General features: G+C 45.3%; 1 protein-coding gene across 1 annotated transcript in view; it reads left to right on the top strand.

Annotated features, from left to right (window-relative positions):
* NRTN (neurturin) overlaps positions 1 to 27,826 on the top strand; it is a 93,462-nt gene that overhangs the window by 53,309 nt on the left and 12,327 nt on the right. The window contains exon 3 of the mRNA XM_066636421.1: positions 20,942 to 21,081. Within this exon, the coding sequence (XP_066492518.1) occupies positions 20,942 to 21,081 (140 nt within the window). The remainder of the gene's footprint in view (positions 1 to 20,941; positions 21,082 to 27,826) is intronic.

Here is a 27,826-nt window from a genome sequence, read left to right as displayed (position 1 = left end):
AGAGCAATGGTTTACAACCTTTTTTATGCTATGAAACAAGGTCTTCAACCTTTTATATACAAAAACAAACAAACAAATAATGAGACTGGGAACCCCACTCTACAGTCCCTTTCCCAAGACCATACGCACCCACCCCATGCCCATCACCACCCATTTCCTGCCCTTATAATGCACTCCCAACACTGTTCATTGTAACCAAATACCCTTATTAGAAAGAACAGAAAAAGTTACCATGAAGCCTGTTATTAGTGAAAGCTATTTCCGCACAATTACTGAGAACCTGAGCAGTACTGGGGCAGAATCTCCTGGTACCTGAAGGATGCCTCTTCCTTTACCTAGTTGTGCTCTACTTCAGCGGACTTCAACATTTTTCATTCCTATATGTTGCTGCTATCCCACAGCTGAGGCTTCATGATCCCATTGGGGGCCTGACCCCAAGGTTGAATAACACTGTCCTAGAGCATCTCCAGCAGGTGCCTGTGAGGGAGAATTCACCACCTCCCTCAGTAATGTGTTCTGCTGCCGAACTGCCCTGACTATCAAGAATCTCTTCCTGATGTCCATCCAGAGTCTCCACTTTGTACCCATTTGAGCTAGTTCTACTCTCAGAGGAAGATAAGAACAAATTTGTTCCTTCTTCTGTATGACAGCCCTACCGATATTTGATGAGCGCTATCATCAATATTGGTAGTACTAACAAGCCCTATCATTTCTTATTAATTATAATAAAATCAGAAATGCCAGTATGGGTATTACAAGATGGTGGCTGCCAAGAGTTCAACATTTGAGGGTTTTTTTAAAATACAAAAATGAATGGAAGCTCTGAAAATCCAGATTCCCAAATTGGTTCTGAAATGAACAAAACAGGCTCGCTAGGTCAGACACACACCAGCCCTGAGATTCAGGAGGTGGGCCCTGGGGATGTCAGAAGGTGGCAATATCACATTGCTTCATATTATTGAATGAGCAACAGAATCTGGTGGAATGTTTTCAGTTCTTCCAGTGAAAAATTGCAGTATTTTATTTTTCAGATTTTTCTGTGAAATACTTCTTAAAATACTATTTTAAAACAATATTGTTACCGCCAAGTATGCTGCTGCAAAACTGCTGCCACCCCGGTCGACCCCTCTCTCCCTTGCCCTTCCGGGCCAATAAGATGAAGTGGCATGGCTTACCAGCAGCATGCACTAAATTTTGAATGGAGGAGAGGGTGAAGGTATTGGACATTGCCCGCCAAAATCTGAGATCTGGGAACCTGAGATCTGGTCAGTCTCAGATGGTCCTCCAAAACCTGTGTTTCAGGCCAAGGATTTGGCAACCATTCGGTACCCAAATGGTCCCAAAATAATGTTATGATCAAGAATCAAAAGGAAAGGAAATACTTCTTTACCCAGCGTGTAATTAATCTGTGGAACTCCTTGCCGCAGAATGTGGTGATGGTGGCTGGCCTAGATGCTTTTAAATGGGGACTGGATAGATTTATGAAGGAAAAGTCCATCACAGGTTACAACCTCCTGGTTTTAGAAGTAGGCTATCTCAGAATGCCTGATGCAAAGGAGTGGCAACGGGATACAGGTGTCTTGTTGTGTTCCCTGAGGCATCTGGTGGACCACTGTGAGATACAGGAAGCTGGACTAGATGGGCCTTTGGCCTGATCCAGTGGGGCTCCTCTTATGTTCTTTAGACGAGAATAATGGTGTTGCAAAGTGCCGTTTTTGCATGTGCTTACCCTTATTTTCTTTGACATGTTCCTGATAAAACCCACCATGTCCCCAGTTTGTCCTGATTTAGTTTTCTGGAATGTTTTTGGGCTGGCTTCTTACAATGGTAGCAGTGCAGTAGAGATTGCCAGGTGTCAGTTCTCTCCCACAAGAATCTGAGTGGGGTGTGTGTGGGTGCACCTTGATGCTAGAATGCAAACACGTCTCATTGCGGGGCTTTGTGGGTAAAAAATGGCCAGTGCAAGGAGGTGGCTGCATGGTGGAGCTCTGGCCAAGGACTACTTGCTGTAACACGGCTCCTTTCTTCCTTCCTTTCTTTCTGTGGCTATAGATAATGCAAAGAGCAGGGTTCCAAAAACAGAATCCCTGTTCATTGCATTTGTTCATGGCAAATTCATTTCAAAATAAATAGAAAATGGAAATGATATGAATGGGGTCCACTTGTTCTAGAAAACAAATGTATATCATACCTAGCAGAAAAGCACACCTGTTCCAGTAGTCAGTGCTGGTAAACTATTGGAGATAAAGGAATGCAAAGTACCAATAGGAAGAAAAGAGTTCAGTTGTGAAGTGTGATGTGTGTGCTTGCGCACTGGGAGAGAGGGATATGACTGTTCAAGATCCTGTTAAGCCTCTGCTGCAGGCCTGAGACCATTCAAGGAGTCCCAATAGCCCACACAAGCTTCTGCTGCAAAAATGACAATCTTCCCACCACTTTCCTCGCATGGCCTTTTGGGTCCTGAGATTTTCTGCACTTCTTAAACAGACAGTACAGAGTTGACTCCCCTGCTACCATCACTAAGCAGCATGGGTGTTATTGATATGATTAAGCGCTACAGAGAGCCCAAGCCTATCCCTGTCTACTCAGAAGTAAGTCCATTATAGTCAATAAGGATTACTCCCAGGAAAGTGTGGATAGGATTGTGGCCGAAGTTAGCTCACTGAGGGGGCAAGATTCAATCCAGGGCCTTCCCGATTTGTAACTGAGCAAATGGCTTAACCCCTACTATGTTAGGCACAAGCAGCACACACTGTCCTGGAAGCTCCTAAGCTATTTGCAGCCCCTCACTTTTGCAGGATGCCTTAGGAGACCTTCCAGACAGGCTGACATGATCTGCTCAGCATCTCCTGTTCATGCTCTCCCAGAAACCACCTGGGGTGTTTACATTGCCTGCACTTTAGGATCACAGCATTTGCTCAGTGTTTTGCCTTCTGCCAGTTTCCGTGGCTCAAAAAGATACTTAAGACTCTTCCGGAAAATTTTCGAAGAGGAGGCCTTAAGCATACAGGAGTGAATCAGGTGCAGGAAGGATTTACATCCTGACATTCTGGTATTAAAATTGAGATGAAGGTTCTTGAATTTCCATCTAGTTTTGCATCACACACACACACCCCAAACACACCAGCTGAAGTATTTTCTTTCATCTGAACAGTTGATTGCCTTTAGCAGAAGCACAACAGAAGGACCACCTACAGGATTTATCCAGTGAGCAAGTGTGCACCTGGCAGATTCCCCCTTCCCCCCCACATTGTGCAAACCTTGTTGGCCTGTTGTTCAAGTAGAAGATGCAAAGTACCAAGGGAAAAGTCACAGATGCAGCCTGCAGTCCAGTCCTTGAGCACAAAACAGACAGCCTTGCTGGAACAGACCAAGGTGGGTCCATCTCATCACGCACCCTGCCTCCAACTGTGGCTGACTTGGAGGCAGGGAGTATGATGAAATGGACCCACCTTGGTCTGTTCCAGCAAGGCTGTCTGTTTTGTGCTCAAGGACTGGACTGCAGACTGCATCTAACCCACTGTGACTTTTCCTGTGAGAGACCCAAAAGCAAAGTATGATGTTAACCACTGCTCTGGTAATGTTTTCCCCCCAGCATACATTTGGAGGTAAACTGCCTCTGAATGTGGATGCTCCATTTAGCGCATGAATCATAGCTGTTGATAGTCCATAGACTCTACCTTGCCAAGAATCCACCTAGTCCAGCATCTTCTTTCCAACAATGGCCGACAGGATGCCTCCTGGTAGCTTACAAGCAGGGCATGAAGGCAATGGCCGTCTCTTGCACTTGCTTCCCAGCCACGTTTTCAGTGGAATATTTGCCTGCTTTAAAATGCCTGTTTTCCAACCCATGCTGGGGTCTAGAAACACAGCAAGCTTCTGGGAAAAAAGACATAGAGACCAGATGCAATGAAGGACAGAGTGCCTATACCTTTAACCAGTGTATAGAAGCAGGGATTTTGGTAGGTGTAGCTTTTTAAACCCTTCTATGTTGAACTGCATCTTCCAAAATTCCCTCTTCTAAACAGTGGTTAAAGGTATAGGCACTCTGTCCTCCATTGTATCTGGTCACCCCGATACCTGTTGGCAATTAAGGTTGCTAACTCTTGAAGCTGAAGAGAGTGGGTGGAGCTCAAAGAGGAACCTGTGATAGAGCCTTGAAAATGGTCAGGTCACGTGTATGATCCTCTCAGGGCATCTGCATTTCCTGTATGGTGTGTAATGTGTTGATACAAGGCGAGGAATGCAAATCCTTTTCAGGTTGTAGTCAAGGATGTGTACACGGCATGATAATCACATTTGCAGTCCTGGTCGTTTCCGGAAGGATACCACAGTTCTGGGAAAGGTGCAGAAGAGGACAGAGTGGTCAGGGTTTTGGTGCACCTTCCCAATGAGGAAAGACTGAAGCAGTGGGGGCTTTTTAGCTGAGTAGAAAGGTGACCTAAGAGGGAACATGATGGTGTTCAGTGATGGGTCAAATGGATGATCTTCTGTACTTTCTATTAGGCTGAGTCAGGGTGCAAGAGAAAAAACATCTTGCTGACTATTTAAAGATAGCTTTATAAAGATGTGGGTCAAGGAGCATGTTCCGCAAAAGATAAATATAATATGCTTTTCAAGCATGTCTCTAGGATCTTGGAAAGGGTTACCATGATTTTCTTGGCATTTGCCCAGGCATGTGCAACATTTGTGAACTTAAATGTAATTGACCATGTCACAGGATGCTGAAATGTTTTCAAAGTAATCAACTTCTGCTTCTGTTTTAAGAAGATCTCCTAGAGGTTTCTGTAATGATTAATGGCTAAACAATAAAACTGAACTGGAAAAAACAAACAAAGGAGGCATGGCATGGACAGAAAGAAGCTTTTCACCCTCACTCATAAATGCAAAAACAAGCCGCCCAGTGACTTTCACCCAGTGAAACTGATGAAAACAAGAGTAAAAGAACAGACTTTTTCCACATAATCCAGAATTGATTTATAGAATTGACAACTAGGGGGAAGGGTGCTGCTCACTGGTTTAGCTGGCTTTAAAAGGCAGTTTGACAAATTCACAAAAGAGAAGTCTGAGAGCCTAACCCTGAGCTTGATGCACTGGCGGCACTATTGCAAACGTTACTATGTTATGTTCTAAGCTCTAACACTGGACGACCTAGGGCAGGGAGAGGGTGGGGGGAGCGTGACAGGGGGAGGGAGCAGGGAAGGAGGCGGGACCGATGGAGGAACGCTCCACTGGATCCTGAGCCTTCATGTCAGGCCCAACGCCTGACACGAAGGCTCTTATCTCGCTTGCCTAGCCCATTGCGGGGCTACTCCCATTGCGGGGCTACAGGGGAAGGGGACAAAGCCACAGCCGTGGCTGCCTTGGGCATGCAGGATGCTGCAGCAGCCATTTTCGGTGCCACTGCAGCTACACGCCATGGGAACTCAGGGTTGGGCTCATAATCAGTTTAAAATCCATGACAGCTAAATAGAAACTCCACGCTCAGGGGCAGTCTATCTCTCAATGCCAGTTTCTAGGGAACAAATAAAAGTAGCAGGCTGTTCTTTTTATTGACCTACTTTTAGGCTTCTTGATGGCATCTGACTGGTCACTGTGAACCAGGATACTAGACTGGAGGGACCCTTGGCCCAATCCAGCAAGGCAATTCTTGCGGAGGAGATGTCTTTATTTGCCATTAAGGGTATGTGAAACCTCCATGAACAGAGGTTGTATCCCTTTAATATCGGTTACTGGTGGGCAAGCAAGAGAGGAAGGCAATTTGTTTCATGTTCCTCTTGTGGGCTTCCCATTGTGGGAATCTGGTTGACTACTATAGTAAAATTAGAAGGATCTTTGGTTTGATCCAGAAGGGACCCTTTTCATGTTCTTGGAATTCACTCCACCCATTTTTTTTTTCCTTTTAAACATTTATACCCCACTGGGAACTCAGAGCAGCTGGCGAAATTAGAAACAAAGCAACAATAGTAACATATCAAAAAGCAATATCAACATAAAAAGAGCCCTGCTGGATCAGGCCCAGGGTCCATCTAGCCCAGCTTCCTGTATCTCACAGTGGCCCACCAGATGTCTCAGGGTGCACACAGGACCACAAGATACATAAGCTGCCACCCCCTTGCATCTGGCATCCCTCAACAAAGACACCAGAGTGCACTTGGGTTTAACTTGGACCACTATAATTTTTTAACACATGAAACCTACTGAACACACCTTCCCTCCCTTGCCATTTTGGGATAGTCTAACAAACTGCCATCCATGGTCAATTCAGATGACAAAAAAAATTCCTACCCGGCCCTCATGATGAGTGACCAGCTAATGTCAGATTGTGCATACCCCAACATTTCTGGCTTTGTCCAGGAAGAACCCAGTGTTATTCAAATTGTGTCAATCATCATAGCCATGTGTTGCCCTGGCCTGGGATTAATTGGCTTGCTGTTTTGCCATTTCTCTCCCACATTTGATGGCTAGGAATTTCCTTGAAAGATTCGTGTCCCAGTGAGCAGGAGTAATCTTGACCAAATTGGGTAACAATTATCGGCCTCTAAATCTTCTCACAAAAGGCTTAAAGTTTAACGCCCATATTTGGTTTTTTGCTCTGTCCCAAGTCCTTGTCGCTTCTCAGGAAGGGTTACATGAATAACAAACTCTGCTTGAGCTGGGCGTTATGCTCTCGCCTTTGGTTCTAATCAGCTGTTCCACAGACGCTGAGCTTAGCTCTAGCATTGGGAGATCCGCATAATGCCTGACACATCGTAAAGTCCCAGTTAAAAGTCTTTCTTGTTTTTTTAATAACTGGGCTACCCACGAACTTATGCTTCTACCAGAGAAAGCTTGATTTAATGTGCAGGGCTTGTGTGTGACCCTTCCTTCCAGTTCCGCAGCATTGCAAACAGATCCCAGAAAAGGAAGCACCACGTTTACGCTCTAGAATGGTGCACTGCATCTATTTCAAACTCTGATCAATGCAGGCTCTAGGATATATTGGGTGGCACACTTGGTGCACCCCCCCCAGTCTGCATTTCATCTTCTCAGATGCTTCATACAGTGAATATTGGTGTGGTGGGCCTGTTGCTAGCCTTTAGGCCACAGGAAATGACTTACCTTAGAACCTCTGGAACTAGACAGTGAAGGCATGAGCCCATCCATGTCTGTCTTGTGGGCTGCCTGTCTAAGAAAGGCTATATGAAAGAAGTGGAGAAATAGTTTCAGTTTTGTGGCAGTATGACCAAAAAGGGCTGTTATGTTTTAAGGGGAATTATTATATTACCCTTTTGGAAACCTCAGGATCGCAGGCTAGATAACAAGACAGTGTAATGCAGAGATAATCCCTTGTAGCTTAAAGAGGAGACTGGGAGAAAGATAACTTTCAATCAACAATTATATTTTTATTACAAAAAACACACAGGTAAACATAATGCACATGGAAAATGGTAAGTATATGTTTCTTGGTTCCTAGTACTTGGATCCTGTGTACCTAGCTTTATGGTGGTTGCATGTGCCATGTATTTGGTGCATCCGAGAAGTAATCAGAAAAGGATAGGTTGTAGGGAAGGATTTTAGGGGTCCCTGATCTGCATAACCCAGTTGCTAACTAAGATGGGGAGAGAATGGGAGAAAAAAAAGGGGGGGAAGAATGGAAAAGATTCCAGACGCAAGATATAGTTACCTGTCCTGGGAAGCAGTTGGGGGGGGGGGGTGGAGAGTCCTATGGAGGACCTGTGCCTTGGAGGGCAGCCAGAGAGAGAGAGCATGTGGCCGGAGCTTTCTCTTAAAGGGTTGTGGCTGACCTAGAATGACCCGGTTGTGTCCTAGAGCTGATCTAGATGCTCATGCTCTAGATGTCCACAGTGGGACACGTGGAGTATGTAAAACAGTGGAAGGGTCCAGAAAGCAGCTATCAGCAAAGGCTGGCTTTCTGGGAGAGGGGGTAGCTGGCTGTTCGAGTACGGTACTTAAGAGTGATTAAGCTACAACAATAGACTTCTTCCTCTGGAGGTGCATGCTGACTTGTTTTGCATACATGGTGAATGGATCAGGAGACACTTTTGCATATAGCTCTTAAAACAATACAATGCATACATTGACCTGCAAGGAAATGGGGGTTGTGTAATTCATGTGCTTGTGGCTTGACCAGGGCCTTTAGAAACATGTGCTGGGGGAGATGTGGCCTGCATGATGTTTTTGAAACATAACCAGATATAAAAATCACAACTTAAAAGCAAAAAGGGGATTTTCACGTAACAGCAGAGGCTGCCATAGGTGGTTGGGCATCTTTGATTTCCTCAAGGGATTGACCACTCCTAGACTCAGATGGACTAAAAACTAGCCAGTCTGGGGATGAAATGAACTTACTTGACTTTTCTCCACTTTTTGTGCATTGAGTTACTTGAAGAGATCTAGTGTGTGCTGCAGTTCTCATATGGGCAGTATTTTGTCCTGCACAAACTGACCTTGCTCATTTATTCTGCAGACTCCAACTGCAGAATCCTGCTTGTTGTTACTTCTGAGAGGCAGATTCTCCCACCCACTCATTTGAGCCAGTATTGTTGGAGGCAAACCTAACACCTGTTGCCCATTGCCAGCATTGCTAGCAGCCCTGAATATACAAAGCACACAGTTGGATCAGAGCAAGGTTAATTGTCCAGCATTCTTCTAGAGCCACCAGATGCCTCGAAGCAGAACATGTGGGCAAATAGCCCCCTCAATGTTTATATCCTTGGCTTCTACCAGTCTGCAGTAGACTGCCTCTGAACAAGGAGATTCTACTCCTAACTAACTTGCCTAGGTGGAACATAAGAAGAGCCCTGGCTGACTCAGACCAGTGGCCCATCTAAGTAGCATTTTGTTTCCAATAGTGACCAGCCAGGTGTCTGTGAGAATTGTCATCTCACCTTCTAACAAGAACAAAAGGACTTCCTTCCTTCCTCTTAGACGAGATCCACCTTGTCCAGCAACTATTTTGGAGCCCAACCAGGTCCAGGCTACCAAACTCATAACTCCACGAATACTACAGTACAGTCCTAAGCATACTTATTTGGACGTCAATAAAATCGATGGACTTACTTCCAAGTAAACATAATTAGCATTAGGCAAATGATACTTATTTGGAAGTATGTCCCATTGAAACTGATGGAACTGAAAAACATAAGAAGAATCCTGCTTTCAGGCTGAGAGCCCATCTAGTCTAGCACCCTGCTTGTCAGCTTCTAGAAAGCCCACAAACAGGGCATGGAGGTAACAGTCATCTATTGTTTGTCTTGAACATTTGCTAGTCGGAAGGAGACTTCAACATGGAGGTTCCATTAAGCTGGTATGTAGGGGTGGTCTGACCCCGAACACTGCCCAATTCCGCCTTGGGTTTCCTACCTCCTTCTTAAATGATCTACTTTGTGCTTGCTTTTAGCGGACAGAAAGTGGATCAATATGGATTGTGTCTGCGGCAGGCTGGAGGCAGGTGGCAGCAGACTTGGGATGATGAACACCCAGAATCTGCTGCTCTCCCCCCCCCCAACAATCCACTATAATCTAATCTGATGTTTTTATGATGCATTCCGCATCACCTAGGCTCTCGAATTGGGCCGCCCCTACCATTATGGCTAAAAAGTGTTGGTAGACAATAGAATAGTGCTGTGGTTTCCCCATCTTTTCAGCACTGCACCCCACTTTCAACACAGAGCTCAGCAACCCAGAAGTTAGGGGGTGATGCGATGACATCACCACCAAATGTCTGGAGGCAGCATTGTGACTTGTGATCTGCCCAGCTGCATAAGAGGTCTGTATTTGCCCCTTGAAATTAAAGTTATTTGTCTGTGGTTGATGTGCTTGATCACAATAAATGAAAGTGGAATAAATGGAATAGAGTGGAGTAAATGAACAGGCAGTTGAAAAATTTTTCCCATAAAATTAGGCCACCCCGCCTTCTCTCGTCACTGCCTGAGCTTTTCGCAACCCCTGAAAATTGGGTTGTGCATGACCCACAGTTTGGAAACCACTGCAGTAGTGTATTCATCATCAAGTCAATAGACCTTAGAGCAATGTGACCTTAGAGCAATTGCAAAAAACAATGGAGTATGAATCATCAAGTATCACATAATACAGAAAAATTCAAATACATGGCAGCTGACCCAGAATAATTACATATCCTCATTTATACTTTTGAAGTTGATAGAATCCTCCTCCTTAAGGATACAAGAAGGGCACTGCTGGAGCCAGCTAATTGTCCATCTAGTCTAGCATTCTGTGTCCAACAGTGACAGGCCAGATACTTTCAAGAAGTCCACAAGCAGGACAAGAAGGCAACCATCGTCTGCCATTATTTGTCCTATAGTCAAAAGGCATTCAGAGGTAGACTGCATGTAGGGTCCTTTGAACCTCACTGCATTATCATAGCATTGTGGGTGTGTGAAAGGTGAAATTGGGTGTGTGAAAGGTGAAAATTGTGGGTGAAATTGTGGGTGTGTGAAAGGTGGGTGAAATTGGGATGGTTTTTGGTCTCCTCTATGGATACATTTAGACTTAGGCCAGCTCTGTTGGAGTGCAGTCGCACCAGCCTTGTGGTGAGTGACATGACATAGTGTAGTGTAATTGTTGATAAACCTATCCCTCATGTATATGCCATGGAAGAGCTTGGAAGAGCTTGTTTGCGGCTGTTCGTTTAGTCTGGGCCAGGCCAGCCTGTTTAGCTTCATACTAGTGGAACATGAAACTTGTGTCTTCAAGCCATTTTATAAGTTTATGATGTTTATGATGCAGCAGACTGTTTCTGAAAAGCAGTCCTTTGGTCTGCAACATACCCTTTCTCCAAAGTTCCCATTCCCCCTTGTGTGCTCTAAGTGTGCATGACATGAGACCAGAGAGACATAGCCCCATCCCATATGCCCTGTCATCTGAGTTAGGTTCTCCAGGTTGAGAGTGTTGTGATTGGTTCTATCCTATGCATCAGTACAGCATAGTGGGTGGGTGAAGAGTTTAGGGTGGTTTTTGGTCTCCTCTATGGATGCGTTTAGATTTAGGACAGCTCTGATGGAGTGCAGTCGCACCAACGTTGTGTTAAGTGGCATAGTGTAGTGGTCAGAATGTAGTTCTGCCAACCTCTAAGGCACGGTTGTCATATAGTGGGGCAAATAACATTCATGGTATCTTCTGAGAGCTGAAAGTGATGTCAACTAGACAGGAAGTGACATTTTTAAGCAGGCATCACTATGCCAGAAATAAGTTCTCATGTAGGAACTCATTAGTCGTAAATGACAGAGGAGAAAATCTGCAAAACTTGATCATATTTTCAAGATGTGGGGTAGCCCAGTTATCACATGGGGGCCCCAAGTATCACACAGGCTGCCCTTTCAGCTGAACGGCTTCTGCCAAAAGAACACTGTGCAGCTCAGCAGCTGACAGGTGGTCTGTGAAGTGATGCTGCAGCAGAAGCGGCACTGCTGAAAGGGCAACCCATGTAATAATTGGGCTCTCCCAACACCTCAGCAGCACACACACCCCACATACCCCTCTTGGTCATTGTCTTCTGAGGCCTCCTTCTATTTTTCCCTCCATGCACCTCAGGAGAAGCAGCACTGCTGAAAGGTGGCACTGGGAGAGCCCACTTATCACATTAGCCTGATAAAGAGCTTCTGTGGGCCATGTCCATTGCTTTATGTCTGACACCCCTGGTCTAAGGGCTTGTGACATATCCTGTTTAAAGTGACATAAAGTGTAGCATTTGAAATAAAGCCCATGTAAATTAATGAAGGGGAATAACAGCCCAATCCTGAACTGCCTGGTGTGCGGGGCTGCAGCAGCACTGAAAATGGCTGCTGCTGCATCCAGCGCACCCCAGGCAGCTGCCACTGCCTCCTTGGGAGAAGGCGACTTTCATCCCTTTCCCCCGGGTAAGGCAAGTAACCCTGCAATGGGGCTACTGAATTCTATGGCGACCCAAGGGTTGGTGTAGAATTAAGAGCCTCCTTGTTTGACAGGTGGCCCAGCATGGAGGCTCAGGATCCAGTGGAGTAAAGCTCTGCTGGTCCAGCTTCCCTCTCGCCCTGCTCCCACTGCCCCAGCATGCCTCCTCCCCACCCTCTCTCTGCCCTACCTCTGCCTCCCCCCCAAACGCCTCCTCCCCAGCTTCCCCCATGCCGCCACCTACCCTTCCGCTGCCTGGAAATGCACAGCGCAACCCTGAACACTAGTAAAGCACCACACAGTAATCTTGATACAACCATATGTGTGATCACATCATTTGCTTTTTTAAGTATTTATTCATGCACTCCTGTGCATTGATAATTTAGCCTGTGGGAAAATACTTTAAGGGCGCAATCCTGAGCTGTACTTGGGCTGGTGCAAGTCTCTTGCACCAGCCCAGAAGGGTCTCAAACTTGCCATAAGGCGCGCGCTAGCCTTTGGAGTCTGGCACAAGAGTCTGGGGACTCTGGGGAGCAGGAGGTAGGGCTGGGACCTGGCAGTTATGCTGGATCCCAACCCCCGTTCCCGGGGAGTTCTGAGCAGCTTCAAGCCACTCTGCTCTCCTTGGACTTGTGCCACCTCAGGGGGTGGCGCAAGTCTGAGGAGACCCATGAGGCCAGGGTGCCTTACCCGGAAGTTTCCCCTTACCTCTGGCTGAACCACTTTGGGCCCCTATCCTTCACTGGGTATAGCACAACCCTCTTGGCTTGACTGTTCCCGCGCAGGATAGGATTGCGCCCAAAGTGGGTTAAAATGGCACATGCATAGCATTCCATACAAAATACAGTAATAAAAAACAAAACAAGGGATGATTCCTAATGATGATTCATAATGCAGCAGTTTCACTTCAGAAACAAGACTGTGTCTTTCAGAAATGCAAAATATACAGAGAAATCCAGTTGACGAGAATTTCAGACCCATCCCTATTTCCAAGGGGACAGAACCTCTGCAGAGAGTTGGCAATGGCCTTGGACCTCCTGGCAGAAATGTTGCTCCTCCCAGCTGTTGATGCTCGCCTTCTTCCAAGTCTCTTGGCATCTCCACCTGCTGTCCTCCACCATGACTTCATTGTGTTAGCTGCCAGGACCGATTATTTAGTCTGTGTCTAGACATGAAAACGTGATAGTGTAAGGTGATGTAGTCTCAGAGGTGTCAAGGAATTTGCTGCAAGGACAGTCTACAAACAGTGGCGTAAGTACTTTAGGGGCAGCAATGCATCATGTAAGTGGCCCCTACCTACTTGCTGTTGGTGCCATTCTGGGCAGTGACAACAACGCACAGGAGCACTCTGCGATCCTGCACTTTGCTATAACTGCTTGGAGCAGCTCCAGAATAGCCCGGAAAAGCTTTTGGGCCCTCAGTCCCAAAGGAGGAATTCTGTGGCATAGGACAAAAGGGGTTCGGTCTTGCCCACTGTTGTCTTTCCAGCTGGCCAACCAGAGAAGTTGTGGGAGTTCCACAAACAAGGTATGAAGGCAATAACCCTCTGCTAGTGTTTAATCTTAAGCAGTTTACAGGGAGGTCCCATATCTGTGGATCCCGTAGCTGTGGATTCACTTATACACGGATTGGGTACAGGCCCTCCCTAGAGCACACACTCCCACACTCCTCCCCTCTGGAGGTTTCTCTGTGAAACCAGTTTTTTTACCTACAGAGCTCAGTCTGAGCTCAGCATAGGCTGAGGATGGACGTCCTTGGCCTCTGCTGAGCTCAGAGGCCCCTCCAGTGGTGAGGAGAGCAGAGCTCCCCTGAGACAATGGGGACGGGCGTTTGCCCATATCCACGGTTTCAGCTGTCCGTGGAAGGTTCCAGAAGGAAACTCCTGCTGATAAAGGGGCATGCCTGATTGGTATCTGGAAGTTTCACTGAGTCGTCAGAGATAACAGCCAGCTATAGCCCTAGACTCCCCAATGATTTTGTATCATCCCTTTTTGACTTGAATATTAACAAAAAAAACCTGCTGGATCAGACCAAAGGTCCAGAAGCAAAAGGGCAAGGCAAGACTCATGAGTTCAAAAGCTTTTGTAGAAATGAGTAGGATATATAAAATATATTAATAACAATAATAGTCTTTCTCTATTGTCATTCAGATGGATATTGCATATGAACATAGCCACTCAGTCCAGGAGTTAGTTAGTAAAATACAGGGTGACCCAAAAGTAGGTGGACAGTAGGTGGAATAAATGTTATCATTTACTGTCCACCTACTTTTGGGTCACCTTGTATTTTGTATATTATTATTATTAACTATTAACAGTATTTATATACCACTTTTCAACTAAAGTTCACAAAGCGGTTTACAGAGTAAAATCAAATAACTAAATGTATATGAAACATCAGAGTAGAAAGATACCCAGTGTTAGTTCGTAGGTCTCATATTTACAGGTTATGCAGAAGAACAAATGAAGAGTCCTGCTAAAAGAGACAAACAGCCCAATCCTGAGATGTGCAGAGCTGCAGCGGCGCTGAAAATGGCTGCCGCTGCATCTAACGTGCTCCAGGCAGCCACCGGTGGCTGGCGGTGAGCTGGCGCGCCGAGCTCAGGATTGGGCTCTAAAGGTGCAATCCTAACCCATTTTCTAGCACTGACGTAAGGGCAATGCAGCTCCAAGGTAAGGGAACAAATTTTCCCTTACTTTTAGGAGGCCTCCATGACTGTCACCCAACTGCAGGATGCAGCACACGTCCCATTGGCATCGCTATGCCAGTGCTAGAAAGTTGGTTAGGATTTGGTCCTAAAGGTCTATCAAGTAGTAGAGCATCTTGTTTCCAACAAACTGCTTCCTATTCTTTGTCTCTGACAAAGTAGTACTCAGAGATAGAATTCCTCTGAACCTGGAGGCTCCATTTTAGTTATCATGGATCAAAGCTGTTGAGAATCCTTTCCTTCTGTACGAATTTATCCATGTTTCCCTGTCAGGGCCTTTGGGGGCTGAAACCAGAAACTTTACTGCCCGTGGCTGAGGTCTGGTTTTGTAATTTGTGAAGACACAGCTCTTGCCCACATCCCATTCACTTCGGTGAGAAGGAGACCCTCATGGGCTAGATCTGTTTGTCTCTCTCTGTGTGTGTTGCTCTTAACAGAGGCACAAATCAACCACCTGAGGAGGTGCCCTCGCCGTCTCTCTGCTCTCTTCCTTACATGGTAAAACTCCCCCCACTCCTCTCCTGAAAACCTCTTCCAGTTGGCTTTGTTTACAACCTTGCTGAAATATTTAGACTCTGGCTGGGTCTCTACAGTGACTCTCTAACCTGCGAGGAACTCCAGTGGCTTGATTGGTTAACATGTACGTGTTCTGGGCTTGGTTACTACAAAGTGCAATTGGGCAGGGAAGGATCCTGCTTCCTCATTATTTGCCATGTCAGTATCTAAGGAAACACTTTTTCCATGGCCATTCTACATGTTCCTTAAATTGGATGCCATCCTCTTCCCCCCCCCCCCACGCTACCTAGAGATATGGTGAACGAGCTGAACTATGGGTGGCACAATTTGGTCCAATTATGCGATCTGATCTCCCGTTTAACAACTAGTTAAAGCAAATTTCAAGTGCAAGAATATAAATTATTGAATGATTTTTAAAACTTATACGTTCCATATCATGCTGCAATCCTAGACACATTTACCTGCACTTTCTCTTTTCCTCTCACTCGGCAGGCAGGCTTGGCAGATGGTAGCAGTTTGTTCCTTGTTTTGTAGTGGTTCATGGTTCATTTAATTTGCTGGGACTTCTAGGTAGACATGCATAGGATTGTGCCCTTAGGCTGCAATTCTAACCACACTTTCCTGAGAGTAAGCTCCATTGAACAAAATAGAACGTACTTCTGAGTAGACCTGGTTAGGATTGTGCCCTTAATGTATGTACCCTTCAGCATTTGGGAAATGAAAACAGGGATATGGTTGTGACACCATCATGCTTATATCATTTATTTAGCATATTTATATATTGCTTTTCAGCAACAACAAACGTGTTCACAAAGCAGTTTACATGGCAGGCAAAAGAAATGAGACAGTTCCTTGTCCCCAAGGGGCTCATCCAGAATTGACACAAGGGAGGCACTACCAATAGCTACTAGAAGGGAAGCTGTGCTGGAATGCATAGAGGCATTCCTTCTTCCCCCTGCTCAACGTAAGACAGCCATCAATTTAAAAGATGTGGTTTTGCCAGTAAACAGGAAGAAGGGTAGTTGATACTTGAAAACAAATACTTGAAAACAACAAATACAATAAATCTTAAACCAAAAAGCAATAAGTCTAACAGGAGAAGTTAAAAAAGTAGATTAAACTTCAGAATAAAAGCTCAAAATAAGCTTACTTTTAAAAAGTCCTGGGAAAATATAAAGGTCTTCATCAGGCATGCCATTGACATGACACTAGGCGCCAGGCAAGGCTTCCATAGATGGGGTGCCACAACTGAGAAGGCTGTTTCATCCACGGGTTGCATCAATGTTCACTGAAGTCTGGGGCCTCAGCAAGTTTAGGGCATGCGAAGCATACATGCTCCACCCCCACATTATTTTGTTTTTTCTTTTTTCTAGGCAGGTTTGGCAGCGGATGGCTGTTTAGTCCTCATTTTGTAAAGGTTTGTTCCTGCCCCTCCCACCCATCCTGGCTGCATTGGCCCCCAGAGGGGGGAAGAGAAATTGCCCTGACAAACTCTTCCTGCCCCCTCAAAAGACATGGAGATGTTCCTATGTTAGAGGTCCTGCGACAGCTCAGATCATCATTGCTGCATTGGCCGCTGAGCAGGAGGAAGAGAAAGTATTCAGTCAGATTCGTCTTCCTCACGCAATCCTCTGAAGCCAAGAGGGATATTCCAAGGAAACCCAGAGGGACCCTGGGAGTCATGGCAGGCTTTCATTTAGGAAAATCATTATCATTATCATTTAGAATCATTATGGATACTCTTATGTATGACTCACATGACTCTCGATTTTCATAAGTAAAAGCTGCTGCTGCTCCAACTCTTACAGCAGTGAATGAAGGGCTCGTACAATGTGGCTGGAACCCCATGGAAATCATGGGCCCCTGGCATGTGTGCCATAGTCCTGCTACCCCTGATCTTACTGGCCATGTTGTTTATCTGTAGGAGCACCTGGATAAGGGCTCCTGATGATCTTAGCGCATAGGCAGGTGCAAGCAAGAGGAAGTGCTCCTTCAGGACACCAAGTCCAAAGCCATATATGGGACTTTCAAAGTAATTATCCATTTTGTTTTTCCGATGTTTGTACAGAGTGCCCTGCAGGCAGTTTGCCACAGCTTTTAGCATCTTCGCCCCTGTACATCACTGAGGTGCATCACTTGATATTGCTTCAAGATTGTTTTTTGTTGTGTTTTTTACTGTTGTATACATATACTCCTGCACATTGGTTTAAAAAAACAAAAAACAACCCATGCAGAAAGCATCCTTATGCAGTCATAGGCCCAATTACACTGATATTACTTTTTTGCAGTGTTTTATCAATGCACTTGCAGTATAAAGGGGAAAAGATGCAAACGAACAGAAAGTCCTGAGGCAACAGCACATGCTCCAATTACAAAATTAATTTTAGAAATTGTCCTACTTATACCACAGTTCAGGAAGAGGGAGGCACAGGGCAGAGTGGACTTGCAAAGAACAAAGGAACAGAAAGGGCGATCTGCTTGTCCGTTTGCCAGGGGTTGTTAACTAGTGAAAGTCATCTGCATAAGTCCAGAGACTTTATAGCCCAGAGCCAGGGTTGGGAACTCAAACTTGAATGACTGGGACTCAAGTTTTTCACTGACTTGTGGACTCGTGAGTTGTGCATGTGAAAGACTCGGAAAAACACTCGAGTCAGGGGCCCCCTGATGCATCACTCATCCCCTCGCATGCAGATTCAAGTCTGTCTGTGTCTGGGTGTGCTTGCTTACTATTTTCATGGCTTGAAAAACCTTGTGGGTCATCGTTCAGACCAGGCAAGCAACAGGGAGGTTCCAGTTGGGGGGAAGGATTAGTGTTTGCTTTTACAGAGGATGGGAGGTGGGAGCAGGCTCTCTTTTCCTTTGATGATCATTGGACGAAGGATGGGCAGTCTGGTATTTTCTTTGGCTTAGATAGGGCAGAAGGTGAACCCAAGTGTGTTCTTGTCTTACAATTGGCAGCTCAACTCAAGTCTTACCAAGTCACAAAAGGGTGACTCGGCAACTCGGAAAGTGCACCCGTTATGACTCGTGTTCAAGTTGATTCATGAGTGGTGGAGACTCTAGATTCAACTCAAGTCGTGCTGCGCTGTATTTTTCCATCCCTGCGCAGAACTATGACTGGCACCAGGTCTGCAAAATCTCAGGCAGAAGAAGGGTCAGGGAATTGAGATGCTGTTTCTCAGCCCTGTTTCCTGGTCATTTTTAAAACTGGAGATGCCAGAGATTGAACCTGGAAACTTAAACAAGCCTAGCAGATGCTTTGAACTATGCCTCCCTCCTTAATGTGAGATACAACTCATACTTGGGCAGAAGCTCACAGAGCCCTGCATTGGCCTGTCCCGTACCCCCTTTGTGGACTGATCCCTGTCCGTATTGCTAAAATTGGAAGTCATATGAAATTGAGTTATAACCGACAAATGTGCGCAAGGGCACAGTGCCAATTTAATTTGGAGAGGAGTCACAAGATCCGACAGCCATAGGGCGAAGGGGTGTACCATGTCAGCAGGCTGACTGGGGGATGGTGTGGATGAAGTAACCCCAGGAGTGGTGTCAGAAGCGTGAGTGAGGAACACTGCCTGCTCTTTTCCTTCAGCTCCCAAATGCCATCTTTTCTTTTAAGCTGGGACGTTTTCTTCCGAGGCAGTAATTAAGTTGGCACTGGGAAGCTCATTGCCGCCTTGGCCTCAGGGAATGTTTGAATCATCACAATAATTGCTATTTATCAGTCCTTGTTGATGTGAAAGACTGATGGGCTTTGGGCAAGGGCAGAACAGGCAGGAGCCCTGGATGCTTCCAGATTAGCAACAGAGATGCTAATTTCTGGCAAGCCACGTACCAAGAATATCTGCAGCAGAAAGCCAAGTTGTCTTCACAGATATGCTAGTTGTTTTCTAAACTGTTGATAGCTTTACTGTTATCCCTAACAAGGTTAACTCTTTGAATATGGAGACATAAGATCCAGTCACCATCCTATGCAGAGACATCATAGAAATATCCATTCTCACAGATTGATTGAAAGAAGACATGTGCAGAATATTAAATCATGCAGAGTTGCAATGGGCACCCTCCTTGGATGGCCATTTTCCTGCCATCCAACAAGGAGATACATCTCCATTAATTGATCTGACTGAGATGGACTGAAAGGGGGCAAGAACAGTTACAGATCACACAGAGATGTAATGGGCAACCTCCTCTGTGGATACTGAGCTCACAGGAACTCTTTAGTGTTTACCTAATTTATTTATCGTGGCACACAGTTTGAGGATACTGGGTTATGCATTCAGATAGGTCTTGAACAAAGATGCTGACTTGGGCCTTGCAAGAGTTGAACTGGTAGATGAAAACACATCCTCTTGCAACAGCTTCACACTTCTGCAGGAAAATTAATGAAATTATCTTGTGGCCCAGTCCTCCAGGGCTGCAGTGCTGTGGTTTCCAGCTTGCCTGACAACGGCCATTGTGAAAATGCTGAAAAGCACTTCACAACAGCTGAGCCAAGGAAGGCACTAGCATGGAGGTCAGCATGGGTGGGCGCTGGCCTCTCACGCTAGTCAGAGAGGCACCAAGTGCCGATGGGATTAAGTTTGCTGCCAAGCAATGTGGAGGTGTTCCAAGGCAGAAGAGGGCGGGAATTTGGCACCTGTATATAGTAGTCCTTGGGAAATGAAGTAGTTTCTCCCTGCATTTTGCTGCAGTGTCATTCCAATTGGAGCTGCAGAAGAATTTAGTGGTTGTAATGCCTGCCTTCTATTGCTTTGATGGCCATTTCAGTACCTCATATTCCCAGTTCAGAAAATACGAGTCTCTGCAGCATGGCTAGTTGTGAGTTCTCCGTGTGATAGAAAACTGGGAAGTCGCTTTTCTATAGGGAGTTAATTCTGTAGGATTTGAAGCTTTACAATGTGTTTTATGTTCCTTATTCTCAGTCCTTCTTTCAAAACTCTGTGAGATATGTCTTTAATGTACCCACAGATAAGGAAGACGGAACAGAGAAGCTCAACAAAGATTCCCAATGAGTTTTGCATAAATAGGAATTTGGATTCACATCTCAGGGCAAGATACATTTCCTGTAAATTCTCTGGTGCAGTGGTTCTCAAACTTTTAGCACCAGGACCCACCTTTTAGAATGTGAATCTGTTGGGACCCACCAGAAGTTATATAATGACCGGAAGTGACATCATCAAGCAGGAAAATTTTTAACAATCCTGGGTTGCAATCCTACCCACACTTACCTAGGAGTAAGTTCCATTTACTATCATTGTTAAAAGCATATATATATATAGTAGCCTGTTAAAAGTATAGATCTGTAACATTTCCCCAAATGCAGTCACATACCCGGGTAGCATCAAGACTAATATATTAAAAATAAAATATAGAAATGAATAGGGACCCACCTTAAATTAGCTCATGACCCACCTAGTGGGTTCCAGCCCACAGTTTGAGAAACACTGCTCTGGTGTTTACTAATGGGGAAACGGAAATACAATTAATGATTATATTCCTTCACATATATACCTGGATTTCATCAGGTCATGTCTTGATTTGGACACTTTACAGACACCCTGATTGATTTTTATTAGCTTTTGCAATCAACCGAGGCAAAGACTTCTAGCACAGAGGGAGGAGCCTCTGTGTGCCCTTAAAATGTGGGTGGGAGGACAGGGAAAGGGTTCCAGGGCTGACCAAGCCTGGTGTAATAAAGATGTCTGTTTTGCCTGTTTTACAGAGTTTCAATGTTCTGACTTGGTCTAAGATGAAGGTATGGAAGTTTGCAGCCATAGCCTCGATGCTCTTCAGTACCATGTTGTCCATTTTGGTTTGTAGAGACTTGTTCAGCGGGAGCCAGAATTTCAGCTTTCCCTCTTCATCGCGATTCTCCAGAATCTCCTTGTCTCCCTCACTGCCTCCAGGTCAGAGAAGACACCCACGGGCTCTGGAGCACCGCAGCTCACTGATCTCCAAATGTAAGCACTGCATGCTCTCCTCTTTCACTTCAGATGGAAAATGTGTGCACTGGATTATTTGCAAGAACATATGAACCAAACTGAAGGCTGTTTGCCCCACTATTATCTGATTGGCTGTACTTTGATTTGCAACAGCTTTCCAGGTCTTCCTCAATGGTGTCAGGAATGGAACCTGCAACCTTCTGTATGCAAAGCTTGAGCTTTACCTACAGGTAAAGGTCCTCCCCCAACTAGCTGCATAAAACTGCCATATACTTGGCCTATCTAAACCAGGGGTTAAACTTGGGGTGTGCTTCATGCAAAGCGTGTGAGCTATGGCCCCCTTCCCAAGTTGCATTAGGAATGAAATTCCCCTCACCCAAATTTCTGCCCTGAATTTTGCTCCAAATTCCCATCTGATTTGCAGCATTGCACCAATACACTCTGTCATCATTCTACAGTACTTTTGGGTGCTAGACTTTGTCAGAACTCTGTGTTTGCACAGCTTGCCACAATTTTCAGTTTTCAAACCTCTGTTTTTCTTACCAATTCCCTGTATTTGTGAATACATATATACTTTGGTTAAATGATATTAAAAAAGGAGTTCTGATGTCATTGATTAATCACATCAGGTTTCCTTTTTGCACTTTTTAAAGACTATATGTGCATGTTTGTTAGTGCACATCAGTAGCCTGTATTGACTTCCCTCAGTAAACAGCATGTGTGCTGATTTCACAATCAGGGCAAAGAGAAATCTTGATGTGATTGCATCAGTACAAGCATCATCCCCTTTCTCTCCCCCCCCCCATATCCACAGGAGATGCATTCCTAGCCCCACTTTGGATACATGATATGGGGGAACCCTATCTCCGCAACCCCTGCACCCATTCCCTTTGTTTATGTTGTCTGTAGTTGCGTCAAGGAATCAGGTTCTTGCTTTAACCAGATGCTATAAGCAGAAAGCTTATAGCAAGACAAGCAGGCAGGCAGTCTGCAGCTAGAGAGGATAACTCAGTGAACGTTTAAAGTTTCCTGTTAAAGATAACTGGATCTGTGGTTACCAGATCTGCAGATACTGGGGGGAGCCTGTATTCCTTTTTATGCTGTGTTCAAATCAATGTACTTTCATGCACATCACTGACCTGTATAGAAAAAAAGGCATGAACTGAAAACTGTGGAAAACTGCACAGTGCCAATTCCAAAATCACATTTAGAAATAATCCAATTTGCACTAAGTTAAACCACGTAAAAATTACATTATCCCGTTTAAGTCAGTCAGGCAAGTCAGTCAAATGTTATGGAGGAATGGACATTGTGACATGTGGACCAGAATGTAGGGCAGAGTCAACCAATGGAACAATAATGAAATTGAATGGAGAGGAAACATTGGTGCTTCCCTACACCACCCTTTACACTTGATAGGTGACAGTAGGGCCATCCTTACAGGGTGAAGCAGGCAGGGTGAAGCTTTGAGGGAAATAGATATTCAGAGGGAATAGCTTTGAGGGCAGCAAAATGCCAGTGCTTTAGTTTATCATTATATTTTTACCACCCATCGGGTGGCGCCATTTGTCTTCTCTGCCCAAGGCACCAGAATGCCCTCACTGAAAAATGAAACAGCAAGTTTTACATCATGGCATTTAAGAACGTATAATTGCATGTACCATTACCCTGTCATGCATTTTCATATCCCTACTAAAGATTTAAAAAGTGACCAGAAAAATGTACAGTGAGGCGATGTCACCAGACAAGTCAGTCAGATTGGTGGGGAGGGCATCGTGACACAACAGGGTCATTTTTGGTTGCCTTTCAGTGCCTGGCAAAATATTTAGTTCTACCCTAAGATTCAACTTTTAACCCTAGCAAGGTTCCTGTATCTTTTCAACAGCAATATGAGAGGCAAACATTCATCAGATGAAGCTATCCGACATCACTGCGTCCCCATGGGCAGGAAAGGCAGCACCAGTTGTATTTCTGTGGAAATTCTGTGGAAATTTATGTGGAAAACATAGGGCGACCTGTGGTTCTTGCCTTGGAGACCTCCAGACTAGGCTACTGTGGTGCACTCAATGTGGGGCCGCCCATGAAGGCAGTGATAGAAAATGTTTGAGAGCCCAATCCTATCCAACTTTTCAGCACTGGTACAGCCACAATGCAGCCCCGAGGTAAGGGAACAAATGTTCCTATACTTTGAGGAGGCCTCTGTGACTGCCTCCCCGCCACAAGATGCAGTGCATGCCCCTTTGGCATGGATGCACTGGCACTGGAAAATTGGATAGGATTTGACCCTGAGCTGCTGGCTGGTTAGGAATCAATGTAATTGCGTTGCACACATCTTGAGACAAGTGCAGAGGCCACCGGTTTGTTTCCAAACACAATCTGAAGTGTTGGATTTGACCTGTAAAGCCTAAACTATCTAGAGAAGAGTATCTGTAGGATTCTGTATGAGCCTTATCAAATTTGTGATTAGCTGTTGAGGCCCTGCTTCAAGCACTGTTGTATTAGGAAGCCTAATCAGTGCCCACAAGAAGCAGGGTCTTTGTGGTGGTAGCTCTGGAATGCTCTTCCGCAGGCACCCATTTCACTGTCTGGTCAATGTTGTTCCACCAACAGATGACGACGCTCTTGTTCGGTTATGCTTTGGTGAGTTGATTTCAGCTGGTTCTGTTCATTTTACTTGTTTGTTTTATTTATTTATTATTTATTTATAAACACCCTTTAGTCTCAATGAGCCTCAGTTTTTCTACACCGTTCATAACTGGAGAAAATGGGAGCCATCTCAGATATTTCCTAGGGAGAGGGACTTAATGGTGGTGCCCCGATGTAGTATGATCCTAAGCAGAGACCCAAGACCTCCTGGTGCCTAAGGCAATATGTCAAATGTTCCCCGTACACAGTCTTTTATTGATGTATCAAATCCTGCCTTTCCCTCATCCTGGTTGGAAAAGGACAGAGCAGAAGAGGAAGTGTAAAGAAGAATTGTGAACTAGATTGTCACACTTCAGCCCACCATAATTCTCTCCTCCGTACTCCCTCTCTGTCCCCTTCTTCCTTTTCCATCCAAGAAAGTGGGGGGAGGAGGAGAATTGGTGGAGGTGAGTGGAGATGAACGTGTCCACCTGCTGCCTGAGGCGACTGCCTCAGTTGGTCCTCTGCATGGGCTTGCTCTGTTTTTGAGGCAAATTGTGGAAGAAAGAAAAACTACCCACTACTACCAAGAGAAGCATTGATTAAACAAGACAGCAGTAGTGAAATAGGGTGAGCCAGCAGACAACTTCACTCCTTTTCACCCCCCAAATGAGCTGAAATGAAAACATGAAAAACGAACATCTAAAGTTATTTTTGTGCGTGTGCAAATGATATTAGACAAGTGTATATACTATCTTTCATCAGCAATATAAGGGCAACATACAAAAACAAAATTACACACACAAAAAAATGAAATGCTAAATTCAATACTAAATTCATTGAGATCTGCCAAAGGCTATTATCCATAGGTAAATGGAACTTCCATGTTTGGTCAGTAGCATGATATCTCTGTACAAAAATATTACAAAAACAAGCTATAATCCAAAACTAAATACAGTGACCACAAAAAGCTTGCTCTCATTAAGTACACAAACCCAGTCTAATCAACTTTATTTAATATAAGGCTAATCCCTCCACAATCATATGATTAAATCTAGGTTGAATCCACCAACTCAGTGGAAAAAGACTGGATGAACTTGGGATAGTCTGTCTGATTTGAAACCTCCTTCTTCTAAGATCGGTTTCACTTGGAATTTTTTTACTGACCTGATAGACTTTGCTTGAATTTAACTGTATATTTGGATAGGGGTTATAATTATATTAAAGGCAGCTAGTTAGATGGGATCTGTGTATATAATTAGATCAACCTTTCTATGATTATAGGGTGCCTCTGAATACCAGTTGCCAGGGAACAAACAACAGGGGAGGACTTTTGCCTGCTTATGGACTTCCTAGGCACCATTGCTGGAAACAGGATGCTGGGCTAGATGGACTTTGGGTCTGACCCAGCGGATCTCTACTTATAGAGTACAGTCTATCAAAAGCTATTGGGAATGATGGCTACATGAAACCTCCATCTTCAGAGACAGTGTATCTCTGAGTGCTGGGTGCTGAGGGAGAGAGCTGTTACGCTCTTACCCTGCTTATGTATTAGTGCCACTGCCTGGTTGCTGTTCGAAACAGGATGCTAGCACAAGGCAGCCCCTTGGTCCTATCAGCAGGGATCTCCACATCTTCATGAACACACGTGGTTGGATCCAGAAAGGGCCAGTGCAGGTCTGGGCCCTGAGTGTGTGTGCACACGTGCCCCTCCTCTCAGCTTCCCCCATTCTTTCTGGTCTCATTGTCATCTGTCCTCCTGCTCATCTCATCCCATTCCAGCAAGGCTGACTTGCCTAGTTCTGCTCTTCCCTCAAGGGCAGACTTGGTGGCATATGGGCGGGGGGGCAGTTCCTCCCCCTCTTCCCATCTTAACTTGCTCCCTAACATTGGTCCATAACATTGGTTAAAATTGAATGTTAACATTAAGTTAACATCTTAACTTGCTCCCTAGCACGTTGGTGTTGCCAAGAACCACCCTTCCCTCCTCTTCCGTGCCTCTGCCCTTCCCCTCCCCACCCAAAACATGCCCCTCCACCAACTCACCTAGAGCAGTGGAGCTTCCAGAATCTGCAGCTGCATGTGCTGCACCTCTCACTATTTGCAGCTGTGGTCTGGAAGTGTGTGTGAGCAGCCCAGCTTTTGTGTTGCCATAAAGGGCCTTCCAGGAGTTCCAGCAGCTCAAGGTCCAGATAGAGTTGGGCCCTAAATTGAGTAACGAAGAACTTCTGTGAGCAACAAACACACACTGAGGACGTTGTACACTGTCTTCCTGGCCTTACCTTTTTCTACAGAGCCTCTGCTGGGGGTGGGTCATTTCAGCTGCATTTTTCTGTTGCACACGTTTGTCTCGTCCAGGTGTTTCTGTTGCAGAAATGCAGCAAGGATTACCTGCACTCAGAGGAGAGTCATTTGCGAGTCACTGCTCTGATTCCTTCCAGCTGGCCTCCATGGAGAGCAGGTCATTTTGTTGTATCTCTGTATTGAGTGTAGTTTGATCACTCACAGCCCAATCCTGAGCTGCCCGGTGTGGGGGCTGCAACTGTGCCGAAACGACAGCTCCTTAGGAGAGGGAAATTTCATCTCCTTCCCCTGGGAAAAGCGAGTAGTCCCACAATGGGACTACTTGATTCTATGGCAACCGTAAGGTCAGCGTAGATTCCTAAGCCTCCGTGTTGGGTGGCCAGCCCGACACGGAGGCTCTAGATCCGGTGGAGCAAAGCTCCACTGGTCCCACCACCCTCCCGCCCCACTCCTTCCCTCCAGAACAGCTCCTCCCCGCCCTCCCTCCGCCTCCCCCCTCCCTGGAACACCTCTTCTCCGCCTCCCCCATGACTCCACCTACCTCTCCGCTACTTGGCAGTTCGCACAACCGCCACCCAGCGCCGGCTACTGCTGGGCTAGCACTGGCGGTGAGCCCAGTATGCTGAGCTTAGGATTGGCCTCCAAGTCACTCCTGGTGCACAGATATGCCCTGCTCTCAGAGGAGAAACGTGTTCCTGCATTGCTGCCCTGGCCTTGCCTTCTTCCAAGTTTATCACAATGCACACAGAAATACAAAAGAAATGGGCTTGTGTGAGAAGGACCAATTGTTTTTACTTTCTGAAAGTAAGCCTTCTTAGGAGTTACCGTGCTGCTGCTACTATTTATATACCACTTTCCAATAAAAAAAAGTTCACAAGGTGGTTGGCAGAGAAAACCAAATAACTAAATGGCTCCCAGTCCCACAAGTGCCCCCACTCTAAAAAGGTGCAGAAGAAACACCAGCAAAGACACTAGAAAAGACACTGTGCCGGGATAAACGGGGTGGTTACTCTTCCCCTGGTAAATACAAGAGGAGCACCACTTGAAAAAGTACCTCTTTGCCAGTTAGTTATTTATAAAGTACTTCCATTTTTAGTCACTGTACTCAATGTTTTAAAAACACGGATATGTCTAAAGTAGCCAAAGTTATACAATATAGGAGAAAACAATGAAAAAACAATGGCATTAAATCAGTTTCCTGTGATAAAATTTTGCAAACAATGTTATAACCTTGATTCGGATAAGTTTAGATGTTTATGCTGCCATTTAATTTTGTTTGTTCCTGATCCAATATAATCTTCTTTCTCTCATCTGTTATGATTGGGTTTGATTTTTCTTATTCAAATACAAATTGAGTTATCCAGTGTTCTAATTCAATTTGCATACGTTTCATTTTTAAAAGTAAAAAAGCACATTAGAACATTTTATTTCCTCATATAAAGGGGGATGAGGCAGCCATGGTGTCTTCCATAGCTACCATCCATGCACCTTCTTCAACCCCTGTAGCAAGAGCCACCGTTCTCTGAAGCAGTAGTGTAGCTATGGGGGGAGGGAGTAATTATTGCAGGTGCTGCAATGCACCGTGTAAGTGGTGCCTCCCATTCACCATCAAAGCCATTCTGGGCAATGACAGCAACTGTGTTGCTACTCAGGGGGTCACTACTCAGAACGGCTGCAGCAGCAAGTGGGAGGGCCTGCTTACATGGTGCTTTGCAGTGCTTGCAATACTTACGCGCCACCGGCCCCTACTTCTCTGAAGCTTATCCAGATTTTTTTACATCTGGGACAGTGTCAGGGGTCAGAACTGGGTGATGGCCTGCGTCCGTCAAAAGAC

The sequence above is a fragment of the Tiliqua scincoides genome, chromosome 8, assembly GCF_035046505.1.
Source record: "Tiliqua scincoides isolate rTilSci1 chromosome 8, rTilSci1.hap2, whole genome shotgun sequence".
Lineage (NCBI taxonomy): Eukaryota > Metazoa > Chordata > Lepidosauria > Squamata > Scincidae > Tiliqua > Tiliqua scincoides.
Note: the sequence above shows the minus strand (reverse complement) of the source record. Positions and strands in the feature narration are given on the sequence as shown.